An 18,616-nucleotide genomic window follows, 5' to 3' on the forward strand; every position below is an offset into this window, starting at 1 on the left:
ATTAGTCCCCGGAAACTCCGGCTAGCACAATCCTCCTTGTCGGTGGAGAAACCTCGCCACAGCTCGATCAAGAACACTTGGATTGCTAGAGCACTAGATGACTACTAATTAGGCTTTAACCAAGTCTAATTTCGTCGTCTTGGCCGGCCATACCAAGCTCCTTCTTATAGAGCTTGGAACAAATCAGAACCTGATTTGCCCGTTACCAGTCGACTGGTCCTTGCACCAGTCGACTGATGCCAGCCCAACGGCTATCTCAACGGCTCTCTGCTATAGTGCATCAGTCGACTGGTCCATACACCAGTCGACTGCTACAGTACGCTACAGTAACTGCTACAGTGCCGCTACAGTAAAACCCTAAAACTAGGATTTTACTCCGAGTACAATCTCTCATGCACTCGTACCCTCACGACTCATTTGACTCTTCTTTGCAGTCTTGACCTCTTGCCTTCAAGCCTACTTCCTTTGGCTCTCGTCCCTCGGATGCATCCAAGCCCGCGGCTTGTCTCCAATGCCATCCTTCGCGTATGCCTCGAAGTCGCTTCCCTCGGCCATTGTCCTTGCTGCCTTGTCCATGGTCCCTCTGATGCTCCATCCTTCACCGGACCTGAAGCTGTCAACCTGAGTCACATGTGTCACCTACAGTCCTGCACAACTCAAGTACACATATCAAATAACAAGGGTAAACCTAACTTAAACCCTTTGCCCAAACACCAAAACACATGGTCCCACGAACCATTGGGATTGCTCCAACAATCTCCCCCTTTTTGGTGTTTGGCAATACGTTTAAGTTAGGGAAAACAAATAGCAAAACAAACATGCTAAAACAAATGGACTTACGATGCCAAGGCTACACACTTGGACTTACACCGCCGAATGGACTTACGTTGCCAAGGCTACACACTTGGACTTACACCGCCGAATGGACTTACGTTGCCAAGGCTACACACTTGGCAACCGCCGAATGGACTTACATTGCCAAGGCTACACACTTGACAACCGCCGAATGGACTTACGTTGCCAAGGCTACACACTCAACCGCCGAAACAATGCACCAAGCATTGGAACCTATCACAAGGATCCCCCTAAGCTCCCCATTGAGCTAGGATTTTCCCACAGAGCTTTTTAAGAACCTATCCCAAGGATCCCCCTACTCAAAGGCACTTTCAGGTTTTCCCAACTAAACCTTAATTCTCCCCCTTTGCCTAACATCCAAAAAAAATTCTCCAACAATATCCCAATTGTTGAAAACTTGTCATCTAAATTGACCCTAAACTCATGTATTAATCCCCCTTGGATCCCATACATCTAAGCGAGTTGACATGGTCACAAACCAATGCTGAAAACAATTTCAGACTGGTATCAGTCGACTGCCCCAAGTGCCAGTCGACTGCCCCCTTCGACAGAACCTTACAGAAGCATTCTGTGGTCGAAATCTACTGTTACCAGTCGACTGGTATCGTCACCAGTCGACTGGTATCGATAAAATGAGCTTATAGAGATATTCTGTGCTCAAAAATACTGTTACCAGTCGACTGGTATCTGTACCAGTCGACTGGTACCCTATTTCTGAAAAAATCAGTCTTTTCAGGTCAACTTCAGAAATGCACCAAAAATTCCCTAGACCTCCAAAAATTCCCAAATTTTGTGGAGAGGTCTATTGTACCCTTGTCTACTTGGGAAAAATATATTAAAAAATATATCTATCACCAATCCCAATATTGACACAAAATCCAAAACTAGCTAAATGGTTCAATTGAACCTTGACCTAAAGTCCTAGTTTTGGCTTCCTCTTGATGTATTTGCCCATACCAACCCATAATGCATCCCTAGCATTGGTTTATATGGCATCTATACATCCAAAATCAATTTTCATGTTATATGACCCCCAAATGTCATATTTCTTGCATAAAACACAAACCATGTGCGCCAAATCCCTAGGTTTGAGACTCAAGTCCGTCTCCAAACCATTTGGTACACTTCATGGCTCCTCTAGACTCCCAAGTAGTACCCACCTGAGATTTATTGGCCATGGGTCCCAATTTGACTCTTGGAGCTCCCCCTAGAGCTCTTTACCTTAGTCACCTCCCTAGGTGACTCATCTACAATGGCCAGGCCACATCGGTCCACCCCCGGTGACACTTGGCCTACAAACGTAACTTTCTTAACTTTGGACACCTTGTCCTTGGTTAATTTCTTCTTACCATTAAATGACTTTTCCTTGCCATTTATTGGCTTCTCCTTGCTATAGTCATATGCAACCCTAGCATAAGACTTTCCCTTAGCTTTGGAGGACTCTCCCTTGCCATGATCATTTGCCACCCTAGCATATGAACTCTCATTGGCCTTGGAGGGACTAGATCGGTATCCCAAGCCCGATCTATCATTGTTGGGTCTTTGGCTACCCAACATCATCCTTAATTCCTTAGATCCAACATTGAATCTCTTAAGGAATTGTTCCAACTTATCAAGCTTTCCCCTTAAAGCTTGATTTTCCTTCTCTAGGTTTCTAACCCTAGAGTTAATTTGTCCAAATTGGACATTCCTAGACCTACCCTTCCTAGGCATGTGTCTCCCCTTCTTGGGATTAATGCCTTGGGTCTCCCTAGGTCTATTGTTTCTAGATTTTTCATGCATAGATTTCCTAGGGTTTTGATCTACATTTACCCTATTCCGATCATGATATTTGAAACCAAAATTTTGCATGGGCATATAATTATTTTTCTTAGCATGCATGGAGGAGTTTAAATTTGAATTAACCTTCAAGTTAGGGTATACCTCCCTTACCCTTGAAGCTCCCCCTTGACTTGAGCTTCTCTTCTTCTCCCATTTCTTCAAATGCGCCAACTTCTTGATTTCTTTCTTCTTTGGGCATTTGGTGTGGTAATGACCCCGCTCACCACACGTGAAGCACACTATGTGCCATTTCTTCTCCTTCTTTTGGGCTTCTTTATTCCTACAACCCATGTTAGTATTCAAAATAACTTGATTGGGTTTAGGAGTTACCTTCTTCTTACCCAATGGACATCTACTCTTGTAGTGCCCCTTCTTATTGCACCCGAAGCATATTATATGGTCTTTTGACTTCACTTCGGTGGAGGTGCTTGCTAGGTTGATTTCCAAGACTTCTTCTTCTTCGCTTGTCTTGGATTGTTCTTCAACCTTTGAGGATGTCTCCTCATCCACACTAGTGGATGACATTTCTTCATCCTTCTCCTCCTTCTCCTCTTTCTCCTCGGAAGTTGAGTGCTCTTCACCTTCCGATTGCTCCTCCTCTACTTGAGCTTCTTCATCCGTTTCTTCGGATTTTTCTTCTTCTTGTGTATGCATCGGTTCTTCCCCTTGAGGCTTCTTTATCTTGCTCCACAAATTGTGAGCATTCTCGTATTTACCTACAAGGCTCATTACGTCATAAGGCAAAATATCAATTAATATAGATATTACCTTGTCGTTTGCCTTTGACCGAGAGGTTTGCTCCTCCGTCCAATGTCGTGGTCGGAGCTTCTTCCCTTTCTTGTCCTTCGGGACTTCAAACGGCTCTTTGACCACCATCATGGTGTTCCAATCCGTGTTGAAGAAGACCTCCATCTTCATCATCCAATATGTGATGTCCCATAAGCTTCTACCTTCAAGCTTTGGCGGTTCAAACAAGCCGGTCATCTTTGCTTCCTTGGAGGTTAGTCCAATGGAGAGCGGCCTCGCTCTGATACCACTTGTTGGAAGATCGGTGGCCGGCTAGAAGGGGGGTTGAATGGACGGCGCCCCCAATAACTCGCTTCCTACGTATTCGTTAGTGCGCAAGCGGAAATACAAATACTAATTACGAATACGAAAGCTAAAGACAAAGAAAAGAACAAGCAAACCAATACACGTCGATGTAACGTGGTTCGGAGATGATGCTCCTACTCCACGACTGTCCGTAGGGTGGACGATCCCTCAATCCGTCGGTGGATTAGTCCCCGGAAACTCCGGCTAGCACAATCCTCCTTGTCGGTGGACAAACCTCGCCACAACTCTATCAAGAACACTTGGATTGCTAGAGCACTAGATGACTACTAATTAGGCTTTAACCAAGTCTAATTTCGTCATCTTGACCGGCCATACCAAGCTCCTTCTTATAGAGCTTGGAACAAATCAGAACCTGATTTGCCCGTTACCAGTCGACTGGTCCTTGCACCAGTCGACTGATGCCAGCCCAACGGCTATCTCAACGGCTCTCTGCTACAGTGCATCAGTCGACTGGTCCATACACCAGTCGACTGCTACAGTACGCTACAGTACTGCTACAGTGCACTACAGTAACTGCTACAGTGCCGCTACAGTAAAACCCTAAAACTAGGATTTTACTCCGAGTACAATCTCTCATGCACTCGTACCCTCACGACTCATTTGACTCTTCTTTGCAGTCTTGACCTCTTGCCTTCAAGCCTACTTCCTTTGGCTCTCGTCCCTCGGATGCATCCAAGCCCGCGGCTTGTCTCCAATGCCATCCTTCGCGTATGCCTCGAAGTCGCTTCCCTCGGCCATTGTCCTTGCTGCCTTGTCCATGGTCCCTCGGATGCTCCATCCTTCACCGGACCTGAAGCTGTCAACCTGAGTCACATGTGTCACCTGCAGTCCTGCACAACTCAAGTACACATATCAAATAACAAGGGTAAACCTAACTTAAACCCTTTGCCCAAACACTAAAACACATGGTCCCACGAACCATTGGGATTGCTCCAACACACACATTCTTGGGATCAAAGTGATAAGGGATCGCAAGAAAAGAATGTTGTGTCTATCCCAAGCTTCATATATAGATACAATCCTTGCTCGTTTTAGCATGCAAGATTCCAAGAAAGGTTTCTTACCTTTTAGGCATGGAATACCTCTATCTAAAGAGATGTCTCCAAAGACATCGAAGGAGATAGAAGACATGAAAGCAGTTCCTTATGCTTCGGCTGTAGGAAGCCTTATGTATGCAATGCTATGTACGAGACCTGATATTTGTTTTGCCGTGGGCATGGTCAGCAGATATCAGAGTAACCCTGGACAAGGACATTGGACTGCGGTAAAGCATATATTAAAGTACCAGAGAAGGACTAGAGATTATATGCTAGTTTACCAAGCAGACGATTTACTCCCTGTGGGTTACACGGATTCAGATTTCCAATCAGATAGGGACAATAGTAAGTCTACATCAGGCTATGTGTTTACTTTAGGAGATAGAGCCATTTCATGGAGGAGTGTTAAGCAGAAATGCGTATCGGACTCAACCATGGAAGTTGAGTATGTAGCAGCCTCTGAGGCAGCTAAAGAAGCAGTATGGCTCAGGAACTTTCTAATGGACTTAGATGTGATTCCTGATTTGCCCAAAATCATCACAATTTATTGTGATAATAGCGGTGCAGTCGCAAACTCGAAGGAACCACGAGCTCATAAGGCAAGTAAACATATAGAGCGCAAGTACCACCTGATACGAGATATCGTGAAGCGAGGAGAAGTTGTCATCACCAAGATTGCATCAGCGGATAACCTGGCAGATCCTTTCACTAAGGCCCTTCCTGCGCTTTCGATCGGCATGTGGAGGAATGGGAATCGGATGTATGGTAGAAGATATGGCACTTAGTCATTAGTATAAGTGGGAGATTGTTGGAGTGTATACTGAAAGCCTAAGCTTTGTAAACATTCATTATGAATAAAGAATCACATTTGGTCAAATGGTCTACATTTAGTTGTAGTTGTTCAATTAATTTATATTGTAGATAACATAGTATGTGGTGTCACATACAGAAGATGATGTTATCAGTACCTTATAAATTATAAACAGTAGCTCACGATCAAAATGGAAAGGAACAAACCATTAGAAGGTCGTAGTGTAATTAGGTATCAGTTTATCTTGACTGTATAATTACACTAGTACACTCAGAGTGTATTGAGTAGGACCATTTGAGGTCGTTTCTTTTATACTGACTTTATAAAGAAACATAGACCTCGGTTATTATGGAAGTGTGTGCTCTTAATCCTAATATAATAACAAGCACATATATTTGATATTTATTTCTTTAATTTATCAATGGGTGAGATTTAGTTCGATGAATCAATAAACCCGATAAGTTGGGAAATGATATCACTTATAGTGTGTGTTATTGATTATAGAAGGAAACTGTGTCCTCGTGATCTAGGTTGATAATGTCCCCAAGAGGAGCTCATAAGGATTGTCATGTTAAACCCTGCAGGTGGACTTAGTCCGACATGACGATAAGGTTGAGTGGTACTACTCTTGGACTAAGATATTAATTAAATGAGTTGTCAGTAACTCACTTAATTAGTGGACATTCGATATCTTAAACACAGGGAGACTAACACACTCATAATAAGAAGGAGCCCAAAAATGTAATTTGGGATTGGTGGGGTAGTTCAATAATAGTTCTCTAGTGGAATGAATTATTATTGATAAAATTAAGTTGTGTGTTCGGGGCGAACACGGGATGCTTAATTTTATCGGGAGACCAAAACCAATTCCTCCTCTCGGTCCCTATCGTAGCATCTTATTTATAGAGTACTATACCCACCTATACCCACTTTCTATACCCACCTAAAAGGGGCCGGCCAAGATAGCTTGGGAACCAAGCTAGGGCCGGCCAAAGCATGAATTGGGGTGGCCGGCCCTAGCTTGAACCCAAGCTAGAGGGGCCGGCCATATTAAATTAAAAATAATTTTAATTTTAATTTTTATTGTGTGAAAGATATAATTAAAGAGAATTAAAATTAAAATATCTCTCTTGTAAAAGATCTACAAAAGATTAAAGAAAGAGATTAGATCTCTTTCCTTATTTATAGATTGGTGAGATATTTTATTTTCTCTTTAAAAATTATTCACATGTTGTAAAATTAAAATTATAGAAATTTCCTTTTATCAATCATGAAGAGATTTTTGAAGAGAAATTTTATTTTTAAAATTTCCGGAAACAAATTAGGAAGTTTTAATTTGTTGATTAAAACTTGTCTAATTTGTTTCCCCTTGATGTGGCCGACCAATATAGTTTAATTAGGAAAATTTTATTTTATTTTTCTCAATTAAATCATGTCAAGGAAATTAAGGAAATTTTATTTCCTAATTTGCCTAGGCCAAGGAATATCAAAGAAGGGGTGAGGGTGCCTTCATGGGAACAACCTCTATTATTTCTCTCCCTCTTTTCCTTGGTGTTGTGGCCGGCCATCATCCTCTCCCTCTCTTCCTCTTGTGGTGGCCGAATACTTCATCCCTCTTGGAGTTCTTGTAGTGGCCAGATACTACTTGGAGAAGAAGGAGAGAAAGCTTGCATCTCTTGGAGTTTGGTTGGTGTTTTGATCTTCATCCTTGGTGAAGCTTCCTTGTTGTGGCCGAACCTAGCTAGGAGGAGAAGAAGGTGGTTGGTGGTTTCTCATCTCGGAAGATCGTTGCCCACACAACATCCGAGGTTAGAAGAGGAATACGGTAGAAGATCAAGAGGTCTTTCTAGAAGGTATAACTAGTAATTTTTTCTTTCCGCATCATACTAGTTATTTATGGAAATAATACCAAATACAAGAGGCTTACGATTCTAGTATTTCGAATATGTTTTTCGAAGTTGTGTTCTTTTGTTTTATTTTTTCCTTGTGATTTGATTGTTCTTTTCGGTTAACCTAAAGTTATTTTAGGAAATTAAATATTAGATTTCTATAAAAGGTTTTGTCTAGTCGGTGGTGGTTGCTCCCATATCTAAGAAAGCCATGTGCCTCGCCACGTCAGTACTGGGAACCAATTATGGAAATTAATATTTAATGGAATTAATAACTTAAGGTGATTTGGGTCGAACGTATTAAGTTCCGCAGGAGATCCAAGTTAAAACCTAAAAGAACAAATAGATTAAGTTTTGGATCAAACGTGTTAAGTTCCGCAGGCGATCCAAAATTTAATTTAAAAGAACAACATGGTAGCTAGGAAAAAGGTTCAGACCTTTTGTACAAAATTTTTGTACAGTGGAACCTCTAGGCTTTTCGAGTAGCAACCAACAGGGGGGGAGGGTTATGCTGAGATGACTTCTATATCGACCAAGTCTTCAAAAGTCCTCTGGTCAACACTACCTACAGCCAGCGACCGGGTTGCCCCGGTCTCTGGTATCCCGAGGCTCGAGGCAAATCCAACAAATAAATAAGTAACAAAATAATATGTATAATAACGAAATGCACATAGAACATGTATAGAAAATGTACCATGACCCAAGGGGACGCCCTCGGATGGGACGCTGCTCGAGTGGTCGTGACTCGGAAGAGCAGATGACTCCGAGTCGGATGAAGAGCTGGATTTGACGAAGTGGAGCTGGACGCGGCATGGAGTCGGAAGAGGCAGCACGAAACTTGATGCGACCTCGACACGCAGGTCGGGCTATGACAGCAGCACACAGACCAGGATAAGATATCGGCACGCAGGCTGGGATACAATGGCGGAACGAAGGTCGAAACATAATATCGACACGCAGACTGAAATATGACACACAACCCATAATCTAACACACAGGTCGGACGACACAAAGACTGGAACATAGCAAAGACGAGCACAATCACATCGGAGCCCACTGGCAGCGAGGACTCGGAGGCCCAATCAACCTTGAAGGCACACAGCATGGCAGACGACCTGGAGGTGGCCTACAATGAGGCGGCAAGAGAGGCAAGGCTGTGGCATCCTGGAGGAGATCGCCAATGAGTGGCTGTGGACGCCGTAAAAGAGGGAGATGGAGGCAGCGCTTGGCTACCAACGGCCCGAAAGGCGGCGGCCGCTGGAAGCGGCTGTGAGCGCTAGTGCGCTAAGGGAGAGGGAGAGGGAGACGACAACAACTTGCAGGTGACAAGGGAGAAGGTGGCCGAGGAGGTCGTGGCCGCTCATGGTCGGCGGCGTCAACATGAGGGAGAAGCAGTGCTGGCGGCAGCGTGGAGAAGAGAAAGGGGAGGAGGTTGCGACGTCAAGAGAGGAAGCGGCAGTGGCATTTGCGACAGGAGTAGCGTGGGTGAGGAGAAGGGGCGACCAGAGGTGCCCGCCGACTAGAGGTGAGGGAGTGGGGTGCGGTGGCTTGCTGGCAAGGTGTTGGCGAGAGCCTCTAATGAGGTGGCGCCGATTGGAGGGGGCAGCGTACCGTGACCTCCTGGCGGCGGGAGTCAACGCGATGAACAATGTCACATAAAACCCCAAAAAAACCCTCTACATGTGAAAAAACCAAATTACTCCTCCTCTGTTTTCCTAATTTCTGCTAAAGCCTCTAGATATATCCACATCACATATGTTGTATTCAGCAGTATATTTCTTGCTTATTTTGTTTTATTCATTATTAAAATGAATAATAATGCTACAGTGTTTCCCCTTAAAGCCCTAGTTAGCCATTTTACCAAAATGCCCTCCAATTTCCCCTTAATTCCTTCGTGCCCTATATCTGTATCACAAGTATACTAGGCAAGACTTTAAAGGAAATGCATAATTGGAAAATACAAGTATAGTAATAACAATTCTCTATACCCACCTTCTCTTTTTTTTTCTCTCCTCTTTTTTGTATTATTATTTTCGGGCCTTGTTTTTTGAATTTTGGCTTTTTTTTATAGCAACATGATGACTAAACTCACTAAAATTGAGATGATAACGATAAGTAGATAATGTTGAACAAAATAAACAAAGATTCAAGCACAAAAGAAAAAAGATAACGAAATCGATTTAGAAAAACCAAAGCTCTGATACCAAATGATGTGAATCTGATGTGAAAGATATCTTAAGAACCCATAATGAATGGAAGAAGAAAGAAAGAAAGAACTAAATCGATAAGATTGATGAAAAACTCTCAACCTAATACTTAGGAAAGCATGAACCTTGGTATAGAAAATCGAATGCGCCACAATCTTGGGATGGAGGTTGATAAGTCTTCAAATGCTATAAGGAAATGCCTTGATAAGTTCTAATTCAATGAAGAACCAACAAGTGAGAGGCTCACCATGCTTTAGATTGAAAATATGTCAAAGATACATGTGTGACCGTCACCCCCTTTATTTATAGCTATAAGGTGACCAAAACCCCTAAAAGGTCAAAAGAAAGCTTATTTAGTAAAGACCTATGTAAACTACTTAGCCATTTTAAGCTTATGACTTTATTACAACCCAAATAAAAGTAGAAATTGAATCTAAATTGAGCATATAAATCCCTACTACATAGACATGAGACTTAAGTGCTAATTAAGCTCATCTAAGGCTTGAATTAGGTTGACTATGTCAAATGACTTGCTCTTGGTCAAACCTTTTTCAATGGTAGCTTTGATCTTTACATTTTAATTAGTACATTAAATGTTTTCTTCATCTTTCTAGCCTTAGCCCTTGTAATTGAGCCTCCATTGATGTATAATGGATCATCATTAACATCTAGAGTGGGTTGATTATGATCCATATCGTTAGCTTGTTGCTCTCTTTCTTTGACTCCATCAGAAGTGGCAAGAGAGGCGAGGTTGTGGCGTCCTGGAGGAGATCACCAATGGGTGGCTATGGACACCGGAAAAGAGGGAGATGGAGGCAGCGCTTGGCTGCCGGCGGCCCGGAAGGTGGCGGTCGCTGGAAGCGGCTGTGAGCGCTGGTGCGCTAAGGGAGAGGGAGATGATGGCAGCTTGCTGGAGACGAGGGAGAAGGCGGTAGAGGTGGTCGTGGTTGCGCATGGTCGGTGGCGTCAGCAGGAGGGAGAAGCAGTGTTGGCGGCAGCTTGGAGAAGAGAAAGGGGAGGAGGTTGCGGCGTCGAGAGAGGAAGCAGCGGCGGCGTTCGCGACGGGAGTCGCGTGGGTGAGGAGAATGGGCGACCAGAGGCGCTCGTCGACGAGAGGTGAGGGAGTGGGGTGTGGTGGCTTGCTGGCGAGGTGTCGACGAGAGCCTCCGATGAGGCGGCGCCGATTGGAGGTGGCAGCTACCTCCCTCGTGATCCTCTTAGCGACAGAACCCCCCCCCAAAAAACAAAGCCCTCCATGTGTGAAAAAGATCAAATTACCCCTCTTTTTTCTAATTTCCGCTAAGCCTTCTAGTTATACCCCCATCACATATGTTGTATTCAGCACTCAGCAGTACATTTCTTGCTTGTTTTGTTCTATTCATTATTTTAAAATGACTCTCAGGTTACGTTTCATTAAGCGATAACAGAAAACCATGATTCAATAGGCATCAATGCACGTCTAGTCTAAGAGGCAGCTAGCAACCGCTAGCAATATTATTAAATAAGTATTTAGGCACAATAGAGACCTCCAGGGCCTCCGTAATAGAACAATATGGAGCCAGACCCCAGCTTGACGTTGTAGCAACCTTTGGCGGTGGCGATGAGCTGCGCACCGTTCGGTGGAACGAAGTTGTTGAGCATGTTCATGATCAACACAGCTCGGAAGTAAGCTGCCTTCCCCCATCCCTCCTCGGCCAAGTAGCCACTGCCCATATGCGTCGTCGTGTGATGCCCCTTGTTCCACTTGTTCAGCACTGAACCAATCCACTTCACCTGATTAGCCTCCTGGAACATCATGTCCACACCGCCGAACAACACTCCCGGCCAATAACCTACCGGCTCCCCTTTCAAATGTAACCACCAATTCAGATTCACGTTGTCCTGTCGATCAATTTGTTAATATATATATATAGAAAATAATAAGTAATTTCAATTTGTTAATATATATATATATATATATATGCCTGTATACCTTGTAAACTGTTATTGCGATGACGAATTGTGAGCCGTTGTAGGATGAGAGAGGTTGCACAATAACTCCCGGCGCAAACTTTTTACTGACTTGGACGAAGCCTGGGCAGAGTAAGTTATAGCAACCTGTCCTCCCATACCCATCTGCCTGTAACATGAACAACAGACATGAATCCATTAGACTAAATGCCGTTTTGGTTTCTATCGATATGGTTGAATTGATTCGAGATTTGGCAACCAGTTGAACACTGTTTTAGAAGCTAAAGCAATATATATTTGTGATCATGAAAATGATCAACAGAAAACTCACTGTCCAATAAGTGTACAGCCGAGTTCTTTTATCCCCGTATAATTCTTGATTCACCTGCCAAAGTAATTTGTCATGTCATTCATCAAATCTTTATAAATCAATAAGTAAACTACAGATAACCTGCCAAACAATCTGCAAAGAAATGCATGTATTCATCATGGGATTACTGTTTCAGTTACTTTTCAATGATGTTGTGGATAACATAATCTACTAATCATAAGATAACAAATATATAATCAGTAATACCAATACGAGGATCATTTTCCTAGTAATCTACTTTTCAATGATGTTGGATCCATAAAGACGTCCTCACCATCATTCAATGAGTGAGTTGCACTCACTTTAAGCCCATAAAAAAATATAGGGTTATTTCTAGAGACATGCTACCATTTTGTTTTTATAATCCAAGTATTTGGGATTGCTAATCTTGGAGGTAGATGATTTTCCCCTCTAATTTGTCTATCTGATAAATTCAGAGCACAACTTACACACTGGCCGACTCCAAGATATTTGTCTTATTTGGGCAATCCTAAGCAACTACTTATCACCCTTCACCACTATTATTTATTCAGCCCCAATTTCCCCTCATCTCCACCTCTAGAAATCAATCCCAAGACTTTTCTCAATCACAGTAAATTAGAGTTGCATCCAAATTGGAGCTATTCAAAGCCAGCTCATGCCAATGACTCCGGCCAAGATGTGTCCTCATCGGTCGAACCCCTACTCACAATGGTCAGTAGCATCACATCCGATCTCACTTCGGCCAAGCTTCCCTCATCGCAGTATACTCCAATCATATTCTCAAATTGAGATTTGAGATGGGCAACACAATACAGGAACCCATCATCAAGTTGTGATTAAATGGATCAAAAGAACATCGAAACTAACAGTCAATGTCTAACAAAAAAAACTAATAATTAATGGAAATTATGTCTTACTATCCAGCCAGCTTCAATGTAGTACTTCACGGAGTCTGAGATCTCAATAGCACTGTGACTCCACTCATTAGCTTCCGCAGGGACATTCCAAACATTGATTAAAGCTCTTGCTCCAAGGTAAGGTCCTTCTCCTTTCTTCACGGCTCCTGCTTGCTGAAATTAATTATTGAAGAATTTATTACTTTGTATTATATGCATCTTAAAACTTGTATTTTTCCATGGAGGATCCTCTTTCAGTGGTACAATTCAGTTGAAATTTGATTGTAACCACTGATAATAAAGAGTGTCATGATCAATCCTGATGAAATTGAACAACCAGAAGGAAGTCCTCCATTGAAAATTCCCAGTGGGATTTGCATTCTTTAGAGGCCCTAAGATTTTCGCTCTTTCAGCTGTCTGATTATGCTAGAATTTGATCTTAATCATTGATGACTAATTCATAAAGAGCGGGCATCAAATGACAATTTAGGGAGAAATCATCAATGATCAGATCAAATCCTCACTAATTAGATATCTAAAAGGGGCCTTCATTAAAAATATTACTGAGCTTTCATAGATAGGATTTGCATTCTAAGTAATTGACTTACATCAATGGTTCCACCATTAGTATTACGTCTTCCAAAGCTTTCTAAGGATGCAACTCTACGAAGATCGCTCATCTGAGTTCTTCTAATTGGGACTGTTCCTGGTGGACAACTCTCAATATTTTGAGTTGCGGGTTCATCTATTGTTTGATTGTCATGGTCTTCTTCCACCTCTGGTATAAAGCTTGGTTTCATCTATAAATATACACACAAGGAAATTGTTGTTAGTTTTTAATAATGAGAGTATAAATATATAATAAAAAACATATTCTAGAATTAAAGGCATCCTTCAGACTTCAGCAACTTATTTAGTGAAGCTAAAGGAACTATTTCAATTTCAGTTTGGTTTATTTTGAAATCATAAATTAAACAACAAATATATGTTAACAAAAGATCAACCAAAAACTAATTCAAGGTAAACTTTTTATTTAAAAAATTAAAAACTATTGCATTTAAGGTTTATTTGACTAGCTAGTGAACACAACAAATAAATAATAGTAATAATGATGATATAATATTGGTTATCTACCAATACATATTAAAAAATGTTAATGGTGGATCGATTTTAGCAGTTTATACAGGTTTAAATCAAGACGAAATCAAAATCTGTAACTTTTGCTTGGAATTGAATTAACTTGTTTTGGTTTAATTTGCCAAATTATGGACGCCCACACCAATTCTTCATAGATATCTTTATGAAAAGTAGACACTTCCATAAAGATCTCTAAGAACATACAGAATTAAAAAAGAATCTTTTGTTTAATTTTCTAACATTTAAATTTCAAGAAAAATACTTACAAATTAGCCCATAAAGTTAACAAACAAATGCCAGTTAATTAAACCTGAACTATGTGGTCCTTGAGCAAGGGGTGGTCAAGAGCAGGCTGCTTGTAGATATCAACACAATCAATTACCTCTCCATCTTTATTCTGTAATGTACAAGGAAAAAAAAAGATAATAGAAGTTTTTTCCTTGTTTAGATATTTGTTTATGCAAACTTAGATGTCAAATTACAAGTTAAATTACCGTCATGGTTTTAACTGCAGGTTTGTTCAGGCGTTTTAAATAAGCTTCTAGTTCTTGATCAGATTGGCCTTTCACCATCACAGTAGAGGTTACGGAAACATGGAACAGAAGCCACAGAATAGTTGAAGTCAGAAAAATAAACAGCACTCGTGTTCTATCCATCATGTCACTGTTCCAACTACAGACCTGCATATTATCCAATCAACAAGTGTTATAAATTTCTATTACATTTATTACATAAACTCTTTCAGGAAAGGAAATAAGATGCAGCAAGTCCCTTAGTGTTTTTTATAAAAAAAAGAAGATGGGAAAAAAATTATTTATAAAATTATTTAAGGGGCGAGGTGACAAGAGCTTGAAAACTCTCAAAAGAACTTTGATAATTCGAAAACTTTAATGAGTATTTTAGATTGCTATGAACTTCTTGTTGGAAAAAATTGAATGAAAACGCGACGTGTGGGTTGTAGTCCCACAACGATTGAAAGCAAGGCTTTCCGACTGATTCGGAACAAAGGGGGTTGGAAATCCAGGGCCCGGATGACATCAACCCGAGGAGTCCAAAAATCAGTTAGGACACGATATGTTTGCGAAAAGGCAACTTGTTGGCTGGCCTACAAGACAAGGAAGATCGCCAACTTACCTGCACGCCACGTGGCAAGCATGTCTGCTCGCCATGTGGCAAGCTTGCATTCGTGCCACGTGGTGTGTCTTGTTGGCAAGCTTGCCACAAGCTGTGCCTTGCTTGTTGGCAAGCTGCATGCTTGCCACAAGCATGCAAGCCACGTTGTGGCTTGCTGGCAAGCATGCAAGCCACAACGTGGCTTGCTTGTTAGCAAGCAGGCAAGCCACAGGCTTGCTCGTGATAGCTTGCAAGGTCTATAAAAGACCATGAAGAGGAATGAAGGGAGGACACAACAGAGAAGCTTAAGTGAGCACAGCAAAGTTCAAAAGCTTTGTGCGAGAGAAAGAAGACAAGTGAGCTTTATGTTGTGAGAAAAAAGCTCAAGTGAGCGAGTACTTCCCTTGCCTCATTGAATCCCCCTGTTTCTTTCCCTTCTGTTGTGCTCTTCTTTTGCTCAACAGAAATAGTGATAGTGTTCGGATCTAGTTCAGATCGTCACGACAACCAGTGCTCGGTTGTATTCGTGATCCTGCCGTTTTATCCTGGGAAGCAGACGTCCACCTGATCCTCTGAGCACCGCGGAGGGGCCGAATCTGTTTTAAGGAGACAGCGCTCTGCTGGACCCGGCATCCACTCTGAGTTCGTGTTGCAGCTCTCGACATCCTGTCAGCAACTCTTAGCACAACGTGGCGTTGCTCGACAACTCACGGTGTCCACGACTCATCTACTCGGCACGTGGCTCGGCTCGCTAGAGTCGACAGTTTGAGATTATCTGCTCAAACCTACTTGATTGTAAGTTCTTGTGACTTTGGTATTCACTCAGAAGAGTTGCAAAATCACACTGATTATAACGGGTTTACTCCCAACAAACTTAAAACAGATTCGTTCTGTTACGATGGCGGCAGAAAATGTTGAGATGCAACAGGCTCAACATGTGCCGGCCTCCTCCGCCCCGATTGGGAATGTGCCAATCAATCACGGGGAAAAGCCAGAAAAATTCACAGGAGTGAATTTCAAGCGGTGGCAACAGAAGATGTTCTTCTATTTAACCACACTAGGTCTGGCACGTATCTTGACCGAGGAAATTCCCAAGGTTGTTAAGGGTGTAGATGAGGTGAACACCCTCCTTCTGCTCGACAAATGGAACGAGTCTGAGTTCCTCTGTCGAAATTACATCCTTAACAATCTTGCCGACTCACTCTATCTTGTGTATTGTGAGATAAAAACGGCAAAGGAACTGTGGGAATCTCTGGACAAGAAATATAAATCGGAGGATGCTGGGGCCAAAAAGTTTATTGTTGGTCGTTTCCTGGACTATAAGATGAGTGACTCGAAGTCTGTAATCAGTCAAGTCCAGGAGCTTCAAGTACTCTTACAAGAAATTCACTCAGAAGGTATGACTCTGAGCGAAACCTTCCAAGTGGCAGCTATCATTGAAAAGCTACCAACTGGCTGGAAGGACTTTAAGAATTATCTGAAGCACAAGCGGAAGGAAATGAACCTGGAGGAACTTGTTGTTCGCCTTCGTATAGAAGAAGACAACAAGAATTCGGAGAGAAAACTGTTCTCTCAGGCTACTGTAAAAGCCAATGTTGTTGAGCACGGACAAAGCTCAAAACGGAAGCATCCAAAATCTTCCACGACGCAACCCAAAGGACAAAACATGAAAAAGAAGTTCTTAGGGAAATGCTACAATTGTGATCGTATGGGTCACAAGGCTTCAGATTGTAAAAGGCCAAAGAAGAAAAAACCTGAGGCCAACCTGGCGGGAGAACAGGATATGGATCTCTGCGCTGTGATTTCTGAAGTGAACCTAATAGGTTCTAATCCTCGGCAATGGTGGATTGATACTGGAGCCACCAGACATGTGTGCTGCAACAAAGAGCTGCTCCACAACTTCGAACAAGTTACTGGAGATAAACTGTTCATGGGGAACTCAGCAACCTCGGACGTCATAGGCCAAGGAAAGGTGGTGCTGAAGATGACCTCGGGCAAGGACCTCACTCTGAACAATGTGTTGTACGTTCCGGAGATTCGGAAGAATCTAGTGTCCGGATCACTTCTGAGCAAGCATGGCTTTCGCATTGTTTTTGAGTCGGACAGAGTTGTATTGTCCAAAAATGGAGTGTTTATAGGAAGAGGCTATGTATCTGATGGGCTGTTTAAGCTCAATGTAATGGCTATTAGGCCCAAGATAAATAAAAATGAAAGCTCTTCCACTTATATGCTTGAGTCTTTGTGTTTGTGGCATGGTAGACTAGGACATGTTAACTACGATGTGTTGCGTAGATTAATAAACATGCAAAGCATACCTACATTCCACCTTGACCCAAAACACAAGTGTGAGATTTGTGTTGAAGCAAAAATGACAAGGTCATCCTTTCAACATATTGAAAGAAGTAATGAACCACTTGCCCTAATCCACACTGATGTGTGCGACCTAAAAGGTACGCCAACACGTGGTGGTAATAAATATTTCATCACTTTTGTAGATGATAACACAAAATACTGTTATGTGTATCTTCTCAAAAGTAAGGATGAAGCTATAGAGAAATTTGCTCTCTATAAGAAGGAGGTTGAAAACCAGCTTAATAGGAAGATTAAGGTGGTTCGAAGTGACCGAGGCGGCGAATATGTGTCACCGTTCGCTGAGTTGTGTGCTGAACATGGGATCAGACACGAAACAACAGCTCCTTATACTCCTCAGCAAAATGGAGTTGCTGAGCGAAAGAACCGAACTCTTAAGGAGATGATGAATGCTCTTCTCTTAAGCTCTGGATTGCCAGAATCCATGTGGGGGGAAGCTGTGTTAACAGCTAATTACCTTTTGAATAAGGTGCCCCGAAAGAAAATAGATAAGAGCCCTTATGAGTTGTGGAATGGAAGACAATCGTCCTACAAATATTTACGAATGTGGGGGTGTCTTGCCAAAGTGTTGGTACCTGATCCGAAACAGATTAAGATAGGACCAAAGACTGTTGATTGCATATTTATTGGATATGCACAAAACAGTGCTGCGTATAGATTTTGTGTGGTTGAGTCACACATACCGGAGATACACAAGAACTCGATAATCGAATCGAGAAATGCCTCATTCTTTGAGCATGTATTTCCTTTTAAGACCCGAGAGGATGCTAGCTCCTCAAAACGGGCATATGAAACACAAGACGAAGAAAAAGATGAGAAACCAGTTGAGGTTGAACTTAGACGGAGTAAACGAGCTCGAGTAGAAAAATCCTACGGATCGGATTTTATCACTTTCATACTGGAAAGTGAACCCCGGAGTTACTCAGAAGCAGTAAGCTCGTCTGATGGACCTCACTGGAAAGAGGCAATTGCATCTGAGATAGAATCTATCTTGCAAAATCACACTTGGGAACTTGTGGATCTTCCTCCGGGAAGTAAACCACTAGGGTGTAAGTGGATCTTCAA

The 18,616-nt window shown here is 42.2% G+C and overlaps 1 protein-coding gene across 1 annotated transcript; it reads right to left on the bottom strand.

Moving 5' to 3' along the window:
• Window positions 1-11,242: 11,242 nt before the first annotated feature.
• LOC121972611 lies at window positions 11,243-15,846 on the bottom strand. Its single transcript, XM_042524265.1, has 9 exons — window positions 15,718-15,846; window positions 14,563-14,748; window positions 14,379-14,465; window positions 13,540-13,731; window positions 12,953-13,105; window positions 12,135-12,146; window positions 12,015-12,068; window positions 11,706-11,852; window positions 11,243-11,614 (listed from the first exon to the last, which is right to left on the bottom strand). Exons 1-9 carry the CDS (start codon window positions 15,844-15,846, stop codon window positions 11,243-11,245), a joined length of 1,332 nt encoding a protein of 443 aa, XP_042380199.1.
• Between the last annotated feature and the right edge of the window lie 2,770 nt (window positions 15,847-18,616).

This window comes from Zingiber officinale, chromosome 4A (assembly GCF_018446385.1).
Source record: "Zingiber officinale cultivar Zhangliang chromosome 4A, Zo_v1.1, whole genome shotgun sequence".
Lineage (NCBI taxonomy): Eukaryota > Viridiplantae > Streptophyta > Magnoliopsida > Zingiberales > Zingiberaceae > Zingiber > Zingiber officinale.

What these genes read in the sequence shown, in the direction of transcription:
- LOC121972611 (XM_042524265.1), bottom strand. Translation starts at nt 15,846, where the DNA reads ATGTCGAGAGCTGCAACACGAACTCAGAGTGGATGCCGGGTCCAGCAG. An exon ending in CTAATGGTGGAACCATTGAT is followed by an intron (nt 13,106 to 13,539) that starts GTAAGTCAATTA and finishes AATTAATTTCAG; the next exon opens with CAAGCAGGAGCCGTGAAGAA. An exon ending in TCGCAATAACAGTTTACAAG is followed by an intron (nt 11,615 to 11,705) that starts GTATACAGGCAT and finishes ATTGATCGACAG; the next exon opens with GACAACGTGAATCTGAATTG.